The sequence below is a fragment of the Erinaceus europaeus genome, chromosome X (assembly GCF_950295315.1).
Source record: "Erinaceus europaeus chromosome X, mEriEur2.1, whole genome shotgun sequence".
NCBI classification, from domain to species: Eukaryota; Metazoa; Chordata; class Mammalia; order Eulipotyphla; family Erinaceidae; genus Erinaceus; species Erinaceus europaeus.
This window is the reverse complement of record NC_080185.1, coordinates 54,572,007-54,591,790: the sequence shown is the minus strand read 5'-3', so window position 1 is coordinate 54,591,790 and position 19,784 is coordinate 54,572,007. Positions and strand designations below refer to the sequence as shown.

The 19,784-nt window shown below is 38.5% G+C and overlaps 1 protein-coding gene across 6 annotated transcripts in view; it reads left to right on the top strand.

Moving 5' to 3' along the window:
- COL4A5 (collagen type IV alpha 5 chain) overlaps window positions 1-19,784 on the top strand; it is a 271,709-nt gene that overhangs the window by 141,335 nt on the left and 110,590 nt on the right. For 4 of the 6 annotated variants that reach the window (XM_060183115.1, XM_060183114.1, XM_016191473.2 and 1 more), the window contains 7 exons: window positions 1,327-1,453; window positions 6,092-6,265; window positions 6,595-6,678; window positions 10,998-11,090; window positions 13,760-13,830; window positions 15,915-16,106; window positions 19,463-19,631. In XM_060183115.1, coding sequence (XP_060039098.1) covers window positions 1,327-1,453; window positions 6,092-6,265; window positions 6,595-6,678; window positions 10,998-11,090; window positions 13,760-13,830; window positions 15,915-16,106; window positions 19,463-19,631 — 910 coding nt within the window. The remainder of the gene's footprint in view (window positions 1-1,326; window positions 1,454-6,091; window positions 6,266-6,594; window positions 6,679-10,997; window positions 11,091-13,759; window positions 13,831-15,914; window positions 16,107-19,462; window positions 19,632-19,784) is intronic. The other 2 variants (XM_060183117.1, XM_060183116.1) reach the window with 1 other exon arrangement.

Sequence of the window (19,784 nt, the reverse complement as noted above, 5' to 3'; positions counted from 1 at the left end):
AAGGGGGGGGCAACAAAAAGGGGGGAAAAAGCCTCCAAGAGCAGTGGATTCGTGATGCAGGCACAGAGCCCCAGTAATAACCCTGGAGGCAAAATGAAAGAAAGAGATAGAGAGAGGAAGAAAGAAAGAAAGAAAGAAAGAAAGAAAGAAAGAAAGAAAGGAAAAAAGAAAGGAAGAAAGATGGAAAGAAATTGTCACAGAGAAGGGTGGACAATATAAAGAAGTCATCTCCCTCACAGGGGAGACAGAGCTTTATGTCCATAAGAAGAGAGCTGTCTGCTGCTAAGCAGGTTATATACATTTTCATGAAAACTGGCATTTTGGGAAAGTAGGAGGAAGGGTTGTGTTTGTAGCCAACCTGGCTTCTGGAAAGATCCTATTCAATTGTCAGGTGTGAAGATCTTTTGATATTCAAGTTGCTTAAAAGGTTAGTTTTTGCCTTGTAAATGCATTAAGTAAGCCTGGGGGTAGTTTTTACTTTGTAAATGATTTAAGCCTGGGGGGTGGGAATGACTGAACTGTTGCTATCTTCTGGGGCAGGCAAAAAGAATGTTTACAAATTTGTAACTTAGAACTATCTTTCCCTTTTCATCTCTCTCATTAAAAGAACTAAATAATTTTTTTTAAAAAAGGAAGTAAACTGTATCCCTGTGATGACAAAAGTCTCATAAATCAGTACTTCCCCCAGTAAAGTGATCTAAAATGTTTAAATTTATTACTAGAAATAATCAGAGATGAAATAGGTGAGAAAGGCTTCAGAAGTAACAAGTGGCTTTACTGTTCAGCGTTAAAATTACCATCAGCTATCATATGAAGTCATGAGCTATTTTGAGCCCAAGAAAAATGTGTTTTTAAGATATAAAACCTAACATTCGACTTCAAAGAGATAAGTAGTGCTTCTGTTTGTCTATATTGAGGTGAGGTTAGTAGCTGTGGCAACGGGAAAGAAGGGGACAAATTGGAGAGACATTTCCAGAAAAGGATTATCAGGTTTAGGTGATTGGAATGAATTGGATGTGAATTATACAACAATAGATATCAAAAGAATTTTTGCTTTACAAGCTTGGGGTTCAACAGAGGGATAATAGTGTTGCTAGCAAAGGGCATTTTCTAATCAGTTGAAAGATAGGAGCGATATAGAATGTGACTCATAATACATGTCATAATCTTAATGATATTTTACCAGCTGTGTTTTCTTCTCTTTCTTTCATTTTTTTTGACTTAATAGCGAGAATGATGGCATTATAATCATATGTAGTTGTTAGGTTATTTTCAAGAGAACAAGCTCTTCCTTTTTAAATTTATTTTTTTTCTGTCATGATAAAGGTAATTCCTAAACCAGGGATGGCTATAGGAGAAAAAGGAAGCACTGGATTACCTGGCTTGCCTGGAGAAAAGGGGGAACAAGGATTTCCAGGAATACAAGGTCCACCAGGTCCTGCTGGACCTCCAGGTAAATAAAATTATTCTTATAACATTGTGCTTATAGCATCTTTACTAATCTGTGTATACATTTTTCACATTTTTTTTTACTAGAGCACTGCTCAGCTCTGGCTTCTGGGGGTGCAAGGGATTGAACCTGGGACTTTGGAGCCTCAGGCACAAGCGTCTCTTTGCATAACCATTATGCAATCTACCCCTGCCCTGTTATACATTTTTATCCTACTAGTTCCAGGGTAAGAATTTTGATAGAAGCCATAAGTATTTTTAGTTGTAGTAGCATTTTAATTCATAACTAGTCTTTCTCATCACATTTCTAATTTTTGCTTAAACTGAATTCCTTGAATAGTGTTTATCTTCAAAGTTCTATTTAATATGTTTTATTATGAACAAGTTATATGAAACATGTCTATGACACAAAAATCAGTCATTATATTTTTTTCACCTTAATGAAAAGAAATGCTATGCTAATATATTTGCTTCTGTATTATGCTAATATATTTGCTTCTGTATTACTTCCTTTATAAAAATATTAATCAAGGGAATCGGGCAGTAGTGCAGCAGGTGAAAGTGCACTTGACGTGAAGCACAAGGACCAGCATAAGGATCCTGGTTCGAGCCCCCAACTCCCCACCTGCAGGGGAGTCACTTCACAGGCAGTGAAGTAGGTCTGCAGGTGTCTTTTTCTCTTCCTCTCTGTCTTCCCCTCCTCTCTCCATTTCTCTCCTGTCCAACAATGATGACATCATCAACAACAACAATAATAACTACAACAATAAAACAATAAGGGCAACAAAAGGGAATAAATAATTAAATAAATATTTAAAAAGAGAGAACACATTAAAATATATATTAATCAGCACTATGCTATTAGAATACCATAAATATTTACCTAATAACCCACCAGGTGATTTTTCTGTGGAATAAAATCCTGGGGTATGTTGTCAGTGAAATTTTATATCATATTTGTTGAAAATATGCAGTGTAATGGAACTTCTTTTTATTTTGCTCCAAATTGAGTGCTCCCTTCTGTAGCATAGTGATTTTACTGTTCATTGAAATGAGGTGACTCTACAGATTTATGTAACGTTTGAAAAGTATCTGATATGCTACATATCACTAGAAATTTAATAAATAACAAATATTTCCCTTCAAAAAACAGCTAATAGAGATGTGGTTTTTGTTTGTTTTATCTTTTCTTTTTTCCCTTTTGTTGCCCTTGTTGTTTATTATTGTTATTATTATTATTGTTTTTGCTGTCATTGTTGGCTAGGACAGAGAGAAATGGGGAGAGGAGGGGAAGACATGGAGGGGGGAGAGAAAGAGAGATACCTGCAGACCTACTTCACCGCTTGTAAAGCAACCCCCTGCAGGTGGGGAGCTGGGGGCTCAAACTGGGATCCTTATGCTGGTCCTTGCACTTTGGACCATGTGTGCTTCACCCACTGGGCTACTGCCCGGCCCCCAGTTTTTTTTTTTTTTTTACCAGGGCACTGCTAAATTCTGGCTTATGGTGGTGCAGGGGATTGAACATGGGACTTTGGAGCCTCAGACATGAGAATCTCTTTATATAACCATTATGCAATACACCCTCCACCCTCAACTAATAGAGTATTAACATAAAATGAGTGACATTCAGTTATCCTCCCAAGAACAAAGAGAATAAATGTAGGTTCCATTTTGTTTTGAGTATGCATTTTTAGATTTCTTATTTCAAGATAGTAGACTCAGCACACACTATGTCTGGAAAACTGGGGAAACTACTTCTCCCAGGAGACAAGAAATTTTAAAAGGCATAAAAGATCAATCTTCCAAAAATCTATTGTGAGGGAGTTGAAAAAGGAGAGAATGGAAGAAAAGTGAGTACTTGAAGCAATCGTGACTTTGAACGTCTGTTGATAAGAAAACAACATGAATAATCAGTGAAATAACTCATCTGATAGAGTGTAAAACGTGCATACCTGAGACTCCCAGTTCAATCTCCAGTGTTGCTTTATCCGAACGATACTTTGGCTTCTCTCTCATCTGAAACTCTATCTCATAGGGAATAAATTAAATGAATCTGAAAAAGACATATGTCCCTGTGTAACACTTATTACATACTAATCAATAGTAAAATAATAGTAATTGAAAAATATGTAAGTGGGCACACTACAGTTGACTCCCAAGTCAATCAAAGATACAGCCATTTGACAGAAACTATCAAATACATAGAAGAAAACATTGGTAGAACACTTCATGACCTATGCTTCAAAAAGGTCTTCAAGGATTCTAACTCAAAAACAAAAATAAATCAATGGGACTACATCAAACTGAAAAGCTTCTGCACAACAAAGTGCATCACCAAACTAACAGAAAGATGCTTCAGTGTGGGAGATGAACTTTATATAACATGCTTCAAAGAAAGGACTAATAACCGCAATTCATAAAGGGATATTTCGTAATTCAAGAGTAAAAGGAATATCTGAGGGGGCCAGGGTGTAGTGCAGCTGGCTAAGTGCACATGGCACAAAGAGCAAGGACATGTGTAAGGATCCTGGTTCGAGCTCCCTGCTCCTCACCTGCAGGGGAGAGGGTCCCTTTACAAGCGGTGAAGCAGGTCTTCGGGTGTCTATCTTTCTCTCCCCTTCTCTGTCTTTCCCTCCTCTCTCAATTTCTCTCTGTCCTATCCAACAACAGCAACAGCAGTGACAATATTAACAAAAACAAGGGCAACAAAGTGGAAAAAATGGCCTTCAGGAGTGGTGGATTCATAGTGCACCCCCAGCGATTACTCTGGAGGCAAAAAAGAAAAAAAAAAAAGAAAGAATAACTGAAAGAAAAAAAATAACACAAAATGATGAGAATTAGAGTATAATAATGGAGCACATTTTTTGGCTTTTTTTTTTTTAACCAGAGCACTGCTTAGTTTTGGCTTATACTGGTGCTGGGAATTAAATCTGGAACCTTTGATGCCTCAGGCAAGAAAGGCTTTTTGCATACCCATTATGCAAAAAATGGAGCCCATTGTAATTTATTTGATCTTTTTGTTTTGGTTTAGTTTTTTGCCTCCAGGGTTATTGCTGGAGCTAGGTGCCTGTACTACTCTAGTGGTGATTTTTTTCCTTTTTTTTTTCTTTTCTATTTTATTGGATAGGACAGAGAGAAGTTGAGAGGGGAGGGGAGATAGAGAGGGAGAAAGGCAGACACCTGCAGACCTGCTTCACAACTCCTGAAGCACTCCCGTCCCCCCTGTAGGTGGGGAGCAGTAGCTTGAACCTAGTCCTTGTGCATGGTACTGTGTATGCTTAACTAGGTGTGCCACCTCCACCTCTTGCTTACCCCTCATTCTTATTTTTTTAATATTTGTTGATTAATGTGGAAGATAGATAGAGTGTCAACACTGATCTGGTATGTGTGATGCTGGGGACTGAAGTTGGGATCCCACACCAGAAAATCCAGTGTTCTTCTACCTGATGCACTGACTCTTAGGCTATGAGCACTTTTTTTTTCTTGGCACCTGCATGCCTCCACCATACTGAGCATTAATTCTTTTCCTCTTCCTTTTTTTTTTTTTTTGATAGAAGATAACAGACAGAAATGGATGGAGGGAGGGAGGGAGGAGAGAGAGAGAGAGATATGAGAGGATGAGAGATATCCACAACACTGCTCTACTGACTATGAAGTTTCCTCCATGCAGGTGGGGATCATGGGTCTGAACCTAGATACTCACACATGTTAATATGTGTACTCGACTGGATTTGTTACTACTTGGCTCCAAACACATTTTAATATGAGTTCTTATAGTATACCAAACTCTCACCCTAGTATGATCATGAGCACTTAGAAAGTTCACCATCTCCAGCACTTATCTGAGATAGTTGCTGGCGTTTTCTTTTTTTGTTGCTTGTTTTTTCTCTAAGAAGGAAATGGATTCAGGGTGAAGTTGGGGGTTTTAGGTAGGTTGGTAAGATATACTAACCAGTGGTTAAGGGAGGTATTATTCAGTCATTTTAAGTCTAAATATGTGTTGATCATTAAAAAAGAAAAAAAATATATTTTAAGAAGCAACCTGTAGGTATTAGTAGCATGGAATGTGGAGGTGCAAAGCAAGTCCACGTTTTCTCTTTCTAGAAGGAGATAATATGAATATTAACTAAGTTTTTAGAAAAACACGTTTAAATACATGAGTTAAAAATTTAGTGGTAGCAACTAGAGAAGAAAATACCCCAAAATTTTAGGTTTACCAGTAAACCTGAGTAAACAGAAAATTAAGACATAAGATGACAAGAACTTAAAATAATAATTCTAATTTGTGTTAAATGATTAAGCACTGATGAAATAACAAGCAACAAAAATTGCAGTGAAACTATATACTGCAAAGAAAATAAGTTCAATCACTGATACCACATATGCCAGAGTGGTGCTCTAGTCCATTTCTCTGTGTGTCATAAAGCAAAACAAATGATAAAAATAGACAATTACCATTAAGCAAACATGACCATAAAGAATACTGATTTAGTATTTCTAGTGTAGTATGAAATAGAAGGTAATAGGCATTAAACATTAAAGGACAATCTTAACTATTAATTAATGTATCCTAAGAATCAAAATAATATCCCCAAAGAAGATAATTTTTATCACTCCCAATACATACATTTTTTAATTTTAGGAACAGCAGTGATTGGTCCTCCCGGTCCCCCTGGTTTTCCTGGAGAAAGGGGACAGAAAGGTGATGAAGGTCCACCTGGAATTTCCATTCCTGGGTCTCCTGGACTTGATGGACAACCTGGGCCTCCTGGCCTTCCAGGACCTCCTGGGCCTCCAGGCCCTCACATCCCATCCAGTAAGTTATACTTTTCTCCTGTCAAGTTCTGCTGTTTTGTTTTCATTTCTAAGTGAATCTACTGGGAGTTGACATACTTTTTTGTATTTTGGCTATTTAAGAGATTCTATTACTACATCCACCTTTGATTTTTATAAATTTATTTTATATTCAAATTTGCTCCTCAAGTTATTACCTATATTATGTCTTCTGTTTGTCTGTAAGCTATTTTATACCTACAAAGACATGACTGAAAATAGATAGTTCTTTTCTCATGTTTGCCAGTCTTTCATTCTATTTAGTTTTCTGGATAGTTCATAATTCACTTATTTTACTTTGTCTTATTCCAGGTGATAAAATTTGTGAAACAGGCCCTCCAGGTCCTCCAGGATCTCCAGGTGAAAGAGGACTCCAAGGAGAACAAGGAATGAAAGGTTTGAGCATATTCATCTCTTAATTCTTGTAAATCATCAACAGAATCCCCTATATCTTCCATTTACCTCATTACTCACTCTCATGGTCATACCCAGTGTTATCTCATTATCACTAGAGAACCATTCCATAATCCTAATTTTCAGAGCCATACTTCCAGATCATTATTTCTGGCTAACTACCTCAAATAAACTGAGTCCCCTCACTACTTCAGCATCACTGAGACTTACCAACTTTAATTACCACTCAGTCATTTATGTCTTTTATTCCCTCTAAAACTGGCTTAAATTCCATCACCAGTCCTAATCAATTCCAAATGTCAACTTTGACACCTATTCTCACTTCATTGTACTCAACTGGGACAAAATCCTAGCCTTGGTAATTCTGAATTCCCACCTGTTCTGATCATTTATCTCCATCTTTTTTTTATTTAAAATTTATTTGATATTACAGAGATAAATTGAGAGGGGAGAGATAGGAAGGGAGGGAGAGAGAGAAAGAGACACCTGAATCACTGCCTTACCACCTGTGAAGCTTTCTCCCACTGCAAGTGGGGCAAGGGGCTTGAACCTGGGTCTTTAGGCAGGGTAATACAAATAATCAGATGCGCCACTACTCATTCTTTTCCTGTCTCTTCTCTCTTCAGACTATCACTTCTTCCATTTTAAGATTCTGTTTTTTATTCTTCCTATGCAGAGTTTTTGAAGCAACAACAAGGGAATTATGTACAAATTATCTTTTTTTTTATTTTTATTTTTTACCCCATTACTTGCACCTGTGTCTATATAGTCTTTCTTCCGGCTTACTGGTACTCTGCCTCTCTAAAGCCATTTCTTCTACTTGTACAATAGATTCTATCTTCTCTTGTCTCTTCCAAGGACTTCATTCCAGTAATTCTTACCTTTTCTAATCAATTTTGTTTTTCTTCCTTACCGTTCCCAGTGGCATAAGAAACCACCACCCACCCCCTGCTTATTTCAAAAATACCTTGGGAACTGGTGATAGCTCACTTGGTAGATCACACACTTCATCATATAAGAAGATCTAGGAGTACCCATGGGGGGGTTGGAGAGCTTCAATATCAATGAAGTACTGTGACATTTCTCCTCCTTTCTGTCTCTATCTCATTCTCCTCTGTCTCTTCACCTCTATATTAAGAAAGAGTCTGCTAGGAGTGGAGGCATCTTGTAGATGTAGATGCAGAGCCTCAGTGATAACCCTGGTGGGGAAAAAAAAGAGGGAGGGAAGGAAGGAGAAAAGGGAAGAAGAAACTCACTAGGGCTCTCCTTCCCTTGCCAGAAATTGTTATAGTCCTCTTTTCTCCATTTACAGAAAACCTCCTTGGGATTTTGCTTTTTACTCAGTGTTCTCTAGATATTCTGATTTTCTTTTGCCATAAACACAATCCAGGGAGAATATATATATATTCCCTTTTGTTGCCCTTGTTTTTTTTATTATTGTTGTAATTGATGTCATCATTGTTGGATAAGACAGACAGAAATGGAGAGAGGAGGGGAAGACAGAGAGGGGGAGAGAAAGATAGACCTGCAGGCCTGCTTCACCGCTTGTGAAGCTACTTCCCTGCAGGTGGGGAGCCGGGGGCCTGAACCAGGATCCTTAGTGGTTCCTTGCGCTTAGCACCACCTGCGCTTAACCAGCTGTGCTACCACCAGACTCTCAAGAATTCTTCTTTTACCATCGCATATTCAATATTATTCCCCCGTTTTGTCAAAGTCACCAGCAGTCTCTACCCTTCTAATTTGTCAAGTCTCAATACTTTATTTGACTTTTTCCTTTACTTTCTTCTCTTAGTTTTCATTACATTACATAGCTTGTTTTGCTTTGACTCTACAGGTGTGTTTTACTTCTATATATTATGTTATACTATGCATTTTATCTACATTAACTCCAGTATAATAAAAAATAGAACTTTTCTAGAACTCCTGATTTACTTGTGATTCCTATTCAGTACATTCACAGGAATCATACAGTTGAACTCTTGTATCTGAGTTCTTTAGCTCAATATCATAATTAAAATTTGGCCATTTTTTTTACTTATAGCAGTATTTTTATTTCCCTTTTGTATTTCACTCTACAAGTCCATCTCAGTATTCTTTCTAATATTAGTGAATATTTACTCTGCCAATATAATAAAGCTGCTGTGAATATTCATATATGCTTTTATAGCAAATGAGCATGTTTCATTTTTGTTGTTTATATACATAATAATGGAATGGCTGGATTACTGAGTAGGTGTAATTCTTTTTCCCATAGGTATCACCAAACCATTTGCCAAAGTAGCTTTAGCTTCTGTTTCATTAAGAACTTGTTGATGCTAAACCTTTTTTCATATAGTTTATATATTCTTTTGTAGGACACACATATCTCCTAATTTAGCTGGACTTGTAGATACAATTATTTCTACATTGTCCATTCTGTAAATTTTTATTTTACATATGACTTTTCTTGAACAGAAACTACTAATTAAAATAAAATTATTATTGTTATCTTTTATGGCTACTGCTATCTATACCCTATTTTAGAGATTTTTTTTTGGTGGTGCCAGGTAGTGGTGCACCCGGTTAAGTACACATAGTATATATGTATATTTTTCCAGCAGGGTTATTGCCGGGGTTCAGTGTCAGCATTATGTATCCACAGATTCAAGTGGCCATTTTTTTCCTTTTTTTTTCTTTCTCTTTTATTGGACAGGACAGAGAGAAATTGAGTTGAGAGTGGAATAGATATAGAGAAGGAGAGAGAAAGATAGACACCTGCAGATCTGCTTCACCCCTAGTGAAGGGTCCCTCCTGCAGGTAGGGAGCAGAGACTCAAACCTAGATCCTTGCACATGGTCCTATGTATGCTAAACACGGTGTGCCACTGACTGGTCTCCCATCTGTCAAATTTCATCTCAGACCTATCTGCAATGAGTGTTCTTATATAGTTTGACTCATCCAGATGGCTCAGTACCATGTACAAAATACCATCATTTTTCTGCAAGTAGTTGCTTCAGTACATTTATTATAAGTATTGTGACATATATGTGTTGAATATAAGTCTGTCTCTGATTTGTTTACCTTCTTTTATTGTTCTATTCATTTCTAATCTGACACCAATGCCTGACTTTTTAAATTATTGCTTCTGTACTTGGCTTACCTTGGATTTCCACATGCCTTTTAAATTAGCAGTTCAACTTTTAATTCTGCAATGCTGTATGGCCCACGTCTTGTTTCTTTTGTCTTCTATATCTGGTGGTAGTCATTCAGTCTGGTGGCTTTGAATATCAACTGATTGACATTGAGTTCCAGAGTTTTTCTCTTGATCATTTTACCCAGCATTCTGCTTACCAATATGTACTTAGCATCACTGTCAAATCTAATGAAATCCTCACTGCTATCCACTAACCCCCAATTTTTTCACTCATGATTTCCTCTACTTACTTGATAGCATGCTACTGTAGCTCTCTTGTAACTTGGGCTAAAAATTCTTAGAAGTCACCAATATTATTTCATGTTGCATACATGATATATGGAAAAATCCCATTGAATTCACTTTCAGATATGTCTCTAGAGAGGTGAGGTTCCAGGACACATTGGTGAGGTCATCTGCCTAGGGAAGTCAGGATGGAATCACAGTAGCATCTGGTACTTTCTAGCTGAAAGGCAGTAAGATATAAAGGGTACAAGATGTTTAATATACAGGGACCAAAGAATAGAAATAGAGTAAATGAAAATAGGGACCCTAGGATAGAAAGGAGCTGGGATGTTTACTTTATAAGGATTCCAGGACTTTAATAATCTTTGCTTGAGCTTGATAGGTTACATGGACATGGACTAGAAATACTGTCTGGAAGAATGGTGTCAGAATGGGTAACAAAACTTGACAGCTGAATTAGTGCAGAGTGGCCCCCAAACTACAAAAAAATATATATAAATACAATTAACTGTTTAAGCCGATATGACGTGGGGCCCATGTATATTCATATTTATCACAAGAGCCATTTAGCCTCTATGTCTCTGTCAGTATGAACATTCTAGGTTGCACATATTAGAGGACCAGTCCTCCTCTAGTGGCAGAGTAGGATGATCCAGCCTCCCTCCAAAGAGTGGGGCAGTCTTTACCATTACTAGTTTCTAGTGAGAATAATGTCCTGAAGATGCCCACATAGTGTTAATGAAGATATTACTGATGGAAATGACCAGTGGTGATAAAAAGAGGAATCCATTAGAGGTCTAATCCCATTGTGTTTAGAACCCTATCTTTAAAAAACTATGCATATACCTTCAAGTAAATTTTGTTTTACTGTGATTTTATCTAGGTGACAAAGGTGACACATGCTTCAACTGTATTGGAACTGGTATCTCAGGGCCTCCAGGTCAGCCTGGATTGCCAGGTCTTCCAGGGACTCCAGGTAAAACAGTCTGTCTTTGAACAAACTTTTAAAATACCTTTTGGCAAGATTTTCCTGAGTTCATAATTTTAGAATGATGCTATTTTATCATATTATTAATATAATTAGACATCTATATCTATAAATAGTTCAGTATGAAAGTCCTCTATCTTATGAAATAAATTGTTCATATGTTTTATAATACCTGAAGCTACCAACAGTTTCTTTTTCTTTGCCTTAAGTTAGTAACTTTATTTTTTTTTTAATATTTAAAAACATATATTTGATTTTGTGGGCTGGGTGGTTGTAAACCCAGATAAGTTTGTAACTTTATTGATTTCTTTTATTTTTTTATGTATAAAAATGAAACACTGACAAAACCATAGGATAAGAGGGGTTCGACTCCACACAATTCCCACCATCAAAACTCCATATCCCATCCCCTCCCTTGATAGCTTTCCTATTCTTTAACCCTCTGAGAGTATGGACCCAAGGTCATTGTGGGATGCAGAAGGTGGAAGGTCCAGCTTTCTGTAATTGCTTCCCCACTGAACATGGGCATTGACGGGTCGATCCATACTTCCAGCCTGCTTCTCTCTATCCCTAGTGGGGTGGCGTTCTGGAGAATCGGAGCTCCAGAACACATTGGTGGGGTTGTCTGTCCAAGGAAGTCTGGTTGGCATTATGCTAGCATCTGGAACCTGGTGGCTGAAAAGAGAGCTACTAGCTATCTACAAAAGGGAGATCCCCCCCCCCAACTCTTCATCTGCACTATTCCAGCCTTTAGGTTCATGATTAATCAACCATTTGTTTGATTTTGTATGTTAACTCTCTTTTCAGCAACCAACATTTTTCTGTTGAAATGCTTTAATAACATATTCCAGGAAAAGTATCTTCCTTATTTTTCATATGGTGAGGAAAATTACTTATACAGTATCAGAATTCTTTATTCTGAAGAACTGATGTGGTGGTAATTTGTAATGGTTGGCCCTGAATATAGTTTCCAGTGAAAGAATTTCTAGTCATTAGAAACAACTTCTTATTAAGGAATGGTGTTTCTAGTGGAATTTGGTAACCAGTGCCAATAGTTTCTCTCTATATATGAAATTCCTCCCAATTTTTCCTATAAAATCATATTTAATATCTATCAAACAACTCATCTGCTCAGCTGCCTGTTTGGATATTCCAATGTTATATTCTCTTGTGACTGTGTCAGTTGGTGCTGATATTAGACACTAGAACTCTTACCATATTGTGTAATGCATCTACTGAAAAATCAATTCACATAAAGACTGGGAATAAATTTTATCAAGTCTTACTGCTGCCACTGGGAGTTGACAATCTAGCCTTCTACCTCCAGTCTAGTGATGCCCAAACTTGAGAGTGTACCAGAATTACTTAGAAAGCTTGTTAAGACTCAGATTCCCACGTTAAGTGAGATAATTCAGAAAGAGAAGGATTACTATGGGGTGGTCTCGCTCGTAGACAGAAGTTGAAAAATACTGCCATGACACTACCCTTCCTTCCTGGAGCAGACAACCTCACTGATGAGTCCTAGATCCCCACCTCCCCAGAGTCATACTCCACTAGGGAAAGATAGAGACAGGCTTGGGGTATGGATTGACCTGTCAACACCCATGTCCAGCGGAAAAGCAATTACAGAAGCCAGACTTCCGACCCTCTGCGCCCCATAGAGATCTTTGTTCCATACTCCTAGCGGGATAAAGAATGGAGAAGATGTCAGTGGAGGGGAAAGTGTATAGCTCCCTAGTGGTAGAAGTTGTGTGAATTGTATCCCTCTTATCCCACAATCTTTTTCATCAGTATTAAATCGCTAATAATAAAAAGAGAAGCTGAAAAATAAGAAAACACAAAGCAGAACATGGACTGGGTTTGGTGTATTTCACCAAAGTAAAAGACTCTGGGATGAATGGTGAGAGGGTTCAGGTCCTGGAACATAATGGCAGAGGAGGACCTAGAGGGGGGTTGAATGTGGAAAACTGAGAAATGTCACAAAGGTACAAACTACTGTATTTTACTGTTGTCTGTACTCCATTAATGCCCCCAATAAAGAAAATAATAATAAATAAAAATTTCAGATTCCTGGGCCTCACTTGGGAAATATATGGTTTAGTAAATCTAGGGTAAGAGCCTTAGAATTAACATTTCTAACCAATACTGGGATAATACTGATGCAGATTATCTATAATCCCATTTAGAGAATCAATGTTTTAATTGTATTTCCTCTAGTTTTTGACCACCTAAGTGTATACTCTTGAGCCAAATTTTAGGATAGTGACAAAGTAAATGAAGGGATGCTAGTTGTAGAAAAAAAAATACTGAAGTCAGAACAAAGAATGATATGTAGACTTTGTCCTTTGACCTTTTTTACTCCTTCCATTAGCAGTAGAATCTGTTCATAGCACTTGGTAATTGAGAGTTGTAAGAGCCTTTGTAGTTGTAAATGACTTAAAGATATGATGTTGTGTGTAGGGAAAATATCCGATTTGCCTTAAAAGGAAGTGTCCTCATTTTGAGAGGATCAATAAGAGAAGTAAAGTGACTCGTTAAATGGAATTTAATAGACTTCTTATTTTGAAATTTCCTGACTTTCTAAGATTTATTTATGTTTGTCTTCAAGAATTCAAGCTCAGAGCTCACACTGTATTGTGTGTATGTGTGTGTTTTAGGATCTGTTGGTTTCCCTGGCCAGAAAGGTGAAAAAGGACAAGTCGGTGCAACTGGTCCCAGGGGCTTACCAGTAAGATTTTGTTTTCCTTTGGGTTTTGTGGAGTCACAAACTTTCTTATACATGATTTCACTGTGCTGGGCCACTTTGCAATTCATATAGAGAGACAGACATACAGAGAAACACAATAGCAGTGGAGATTTCTCTGTTGTCATAGCTTCTTCCATGTGGAGCTAGGACTTGCACCTAACTTGCACACGTGACAGTGGTGGTGTTTTACTGTGAGATATCTTACCAGCACAACAACAAATATTGAGTCTATCACAGAATGTAAGTAGAAGGAAGCCACTTACAGTTTGATCTGCATTTGTTTCTCTCTCTCTCTCTCTACACACACACACACACACACACACACACAGAGTTAAATTATTATTTATCTGACTCTCCATAACTCAATGTACATTGCTTTGGACACAAAATTCTATTTCTTTTAATTTTTTAATTGTTATTTATAAAAAGGAAACACTGACAAAACCATAGGATAAGAGGGGTAGAACTCCACACAATTCCCACCGCCAGAACTCTGTATCCCATCCTCTCCCCTGATAGCTTTCCTGTTCTTTATCCCTCTGGGAATATGGTTCATTATGGGTTGCATAAGGTGGAAGGTCTGGCTTCTGTAGTTGCATTGGCAGGTTGACCCATACTCCCAATCTGTCTCTCTTGTTCCCTAGTGGGGTGGGGTTCTGGGAAAATGGGGCTCCAGGACACATTGATGGGGTCATCTACCCAGGGAAGTCTGGTTGGCATCATGGTAGCATCTGGAACCTGGTGGCTGAAAAAAATAGTTAACATATAGAGCCAAACAAATTGTTGACTAATCATGAACCTAAGGCTGGAATAGTTCGTAAGATGAGTTGAGGGTTCTCCATTTTGTAGATAGTTAGTAGTCCTATTTTAGTTATATTCCAAAGAGCCCATGACTATACTAGGTTTTTTTTCCTTAGCCTGACATCTGATATACATGTGGATCCAAGTTATTGTCTAGGGAGATGATGTCATGGTTAGAAAAAGGACCAGAAAGCTGGATCAGGGAAGAGAGTAGCTCCCAAATATGGGAAAGGTATCTAAGTATTGTTGACTGTAAACCCCATCCATTTGATATGATTTGGGGTCCATATTCAGCTTAGGAGCCTATGTGACTTTTGCATCCCTGTAGATCTGAACTCACATTCTGTGGTCATGAGTAGGAAGCAACATTCCCAGCTACCCCAACTTTAGGACCCATCTTCCTCAGGTGTAGCATAGAATATCTTGTCCAGCCTCCCTTTGGAGGATGGAATATTCTCTACTATTGTTGATCCAAGTTGAGGGCAAGGTCCTATGGCGGCCAACAAATGGGTCTATTTTGTTGTTCCTGATAGAGATGACCAGTACCAATGGAGAGAGGGATCTATTCGAGGTCTAGGCCCCTGTTTGGGAATCTCAGGTCTCCCCAACTAGCATCCCAGCTGATAGGGTGGTCTGATAGTGACTAAAGAGTCATTGTCAAGGTATGCCAGTCTCTAGATCTTAACATGCCATACATCAGACAAGACACTAATAAACAAAATATACAAAGAGCTCAGCAAACATAGCAATAAAAAAAGAAAATGACCCCATCCAAAAATGGGCAGAGGATATGAACAAGACATTCACTTCAGAGGAGATCCAAAAGGCTAACAAACACATGCAAAATTGCTCTGGGTCACTGATTGTCAGAGAAATGCAAATAAAGACAACACTGAGATACGACCTAACCCCTGTGAGAATGGCATACATTAAAAAGGACAGCAGCAACAAGTGCTGGAGAGGTTGTAGGGACAAAGGAACCCTTCTGCACTGCTGGTGGGAATGTAAATTGGTCCAAACTCTGTGGAGAGCAGGTCTGGAGAACTTTCACTAGGCTAGACATGTACCTTCCATATGACACAGTAATTCCTCGCTGAGGAATATACTCCAAGGACTCCATAATGCCCAGCCAAAAAGGTATGTGTACACCTATGTTCATAGCAGGACAGTTCATAATAGCATAATGCTATTCCAGGGATTGATATGATAAACTGGAAAAAGTATTAGGACAAATTAACTTTATTTCTTTTTATTTTTTCTCTTAGGGCATACCTGGAACCCCAGGTGCCCCTGGCTTTCCTGGATCTAAGGGTGAACCTGGTGACATCCTAACTTTTCCAGGAATGAAGGGTGACAAAGGAGAATTGGGTTCCCCTGGAGCTCCAGGTCTTCCTGGTTTACCTGGAACCCCTGGACAGGATGGACTGCCAGGCCTTCCTGGCCCCAAAGGAGAACCTGTGAGTTTTATGTTCTTGATTTTATGATGTCAAGTTGTTACTCATGGATATTTCCTAAGATCAATCTTCTGTTGAGATATAAACTCGATCATACTTCAGAATAGAATGATATATAAATATGGCTTATTGTTCTTTGTTACCTATATTTTCTTGATTAGCTTTCATGTCTTGGATCTAAATGAATTCCTTGTACATTTGTTAATGCTGCAGAGCTATCTCCCAGACTCATTTTTTAAATTTCTTTATTGGGGAATTAATGTTTTACATTCAACAGTAAATAACAATAGTTTGTACATGCATAACTTTTCCCAGTTTTCCATATAACAATACAACCCCCACTAGGTCCTCTGTCATTCTTCTTGGGTCCAATATGCCAATTCCAGTTCAGATTCTGCTTGTGTTTTCTTTTTTGACCTTGTTCTTCAAGTTCTGCCTGAGAGTGAGATCATCCCATATTCATCCTTCTGTTTCTGACTTATTTCACTGAACATGAATTTTTCAAGGTCCATCCAAGATTGGCTGAAAACAGTGAAGTCACAATTTTTTATAGCTGAATAGTATTCATATATATACCACAACTTGCTCAGCCACTCATCTGTTGTTGGACACCTGGGTTGCTTCCAGGTTTTGGCTATTACAAATTGTGCTGCCAAGAACATATGTGAACACAGATCTTTTTGGATGGGTGTGTTGGGTTACTTAGGATATATCCCCTGGAGAGGAATTGCAGGATCATAGGGTAGGTCCATTTCTAGCCTTCTGAGAGTTCTCTAGACTGTTCTCCACAGAGGTTGGACCAACTGACATTCCCACCAGCAATGTTCTGATGTATGGCCTATTTATGGTGGTCTGACTGACTGTTTATAGGAGACCTTTCAGAACTTCTTTCAGGGAAGGCTTGGTGATAGTTGATTCCTTTATCTGTTGCTTGTTTGAGAATGTTTTTATGCCTCTATCTAGTCTGAATGACAGTCTAGCAGAATACAGTATTCTTGGTTGAAAGCCTTTCTCATTGAGTACTCCATAGATATCTTGCCATTCTCTTCTGACCTGTAGTGTTTGTATGGAGAAGTCTGCTGCTAATCTTATGGGTTTTCCTCTGTAGGTGACTCTGTTTTTCTCTTGCAGCCTTCAGGATCCTTTCTTTATCCTTATTCCTTTCCATTCTAAATATGATGTGTCTTGGTGTCTTTAAGTCTGGGTTAATTCTGTTTGGGACCCTCTGGGCTTCTTGAATCTTTATGTCTTTTATGTCTTTGATGTTGTGTAAACTAGACTAGAGAAGTTTTCAGCTATTATGGCCTGAAGAATGCTTTCTTCCTCTCCCTCTCTTTCTTCCTCTGGTAAGCCAATAATGCGTATATTGTTTCTTTTGAACTCATCCCATAGGTCTCTGTTGTTGTTTTCAGTATCTCTTAATCTCTTTTTGAGATCTCTTACTTCTTGATAATTCTGTCTTCAGCCTCATTGATTCTATTCTCTCTTCCCTCTACTGTTTCCTGGAGTTCATCTATTTTGTTACTCTGTTCTGATACTATTTTAGCTTATTCAGCTAGTTGTGTTCTTAGCTCAGCCATTTCAGCTCTCAGCTCTCTAATAACCTTGAGATAATTAGTGTTTTCTTCTAGAGTTTATTTGTTGTTTCTGTATTTCTGATGACAATTCTTTCAAACTCTTTTCTCACTCCTGTGCTAGTGAGTAAAGCTAGTGTTTCCTTAGCTAGTGTTTGGATGTTGACCTCATTATTTTGTGCTTCACCCTTTGGGGGCTTTTAGCTTGACTCTTGTCCTGGTTCATTTCTCCAATATTTATTCTTGTTGGTTTAACCATTTTATATATTATGTTATGAGTTCCCTCTCTCAGTACTTTTCAAATTACTGATCACTATTGCCTGAATTGACTTGTGTCTAAGTAAGGTAATTAAAGGGTTCACAGTTGTGGAAGTTAACAGTTGTTTCAATAATATTTTAATCCCTGATTTGGAGCTCAGTGGCTGTTAAATCCTCTTTTGTGCCTTTTCTTCCCTGTAGGCTATGGGAGCCTGAGGGCTTTTAAACTAGAAGTTGGCTTCTTTGCTTAATCACTGACTCTTGACCAAGAAATAAAGCAGGGTGTGGCAGAGATAATCCAGCGGTTATGCAAAGAGACTTTCACAGCTCCCTCCCCCCCCCCCAGCCACCCAGGTATAGGTCTTCTCCTGAGTTTCCTGGTTAGTTCTCTGTCCCCTGGTGTCACCCCAGGGCCTCCCTGCTGCTGCTCCAGATTCTGAGGGCAGTAGCAATGGAGACTCACAGTTGCACTTGGTGAGTCTCAGGGGAATCCTCTCCTCCCTTCAGCTGTCCCATTGTTACTGGAACAGACTGGAGGTGGTGTCTAAACTCATAAACTGCCAGACTGTTACCAGCCACTTAATCTCTCCCTAGGCTCCTTGCTGACCACTAGCCACACCTGTTTGCACTCACCACTGATTTGGTAGGTTCCTGAAGTCATTCTAGTCCTGTCTTGTTTCCGTCCCAGGTGGTCTCTTTTGGTATTCCTAGTTGATCTGGGAGAGGAGAGGCGAGAAACAAATCTGCTGCTGCTCGTAGCCCTGCCTCCGGAGGTCTTCTCCCCAGACCCATGTTTTTATTTTAGAGAGAGATACCAAGGCACTCTTTCCACTATACATGGATCCCCACCCATTATTTTGTCTTTGGCACTGTCTTGAGTTGTCTCATGTGGTGTTGGGCATAGAGCCCAGATCCTCACAGACAGCAGGCTTGTTTTTCTTTTTTATCTGCTGAGTTTCTCCTTGCGCCCTCTTTGCCACTTTTCTCAGTTGATTTATAAATTCTTCAATATTATTATATTATGTAAATTGACTATGCATAGGTATATAGGAAATTAAGGTGATTATTAGTTGATGTGAAATTCTCCTTCTCAAATGTCCTTTCCTCATTTAAAGTAAAAGCACACACCTGAGTTAGTATTTTGTGAATATAAAGCTTAGATATTAATGTTGGTAGATGACTGAGTAAACTAAGCCAGAGGGCCTTTAGAGTAAACTTAAATGGACAGAGCTGTTGGGCTGGGGAGATAGCATAATGATTAGGTTTTGCAGAAAGACTTTCATGCCTGCGGTTCTTAGATCCCAGTTTCACTCCCCAGCAGCACCATAAAGCCAGAGCTGAGCAGTGCTTTTGCATGTCTGTCTGTCTGTCTACATATCATCTTTCTCTCTGTAGCTCTCTCATTGAAATAAAATAAATACAATATTCAAAAGGAACTGTTTATTACTGATTTATTTCTTTAGTAATACCAACAGGCAAATAGCTGTTCCATATTTATGTTTCTCTGTTAACCTTTTCCTTTTTTAGGGTGGACTTGCTTTTAAGGGTGAAAGAGGTCCTCCTGGGAGCCCAGGTTTGCCAGGTCTTCCAGGAGATAGGGGGCCTATGGGGCCTCATGGTTTTGGCCCTCCAGGCCCAATAGGTGAAAAAGGCAGCCAAGGTATGGCAGGAAATCCAGGCCAGCCAGGAATACCAGGTGAGTTTATTGCAGTTGCTCTGTTTTTAATTTGATGTTTTTAAAAAGCAGGAATTTTCTTCCACACTTCCTTTCATGAGATGTGAAATTTGGGGACATTTATAGAAATAGATTAATTAATCAGAATTTCCTGGCTATTAATATTTGCATTTT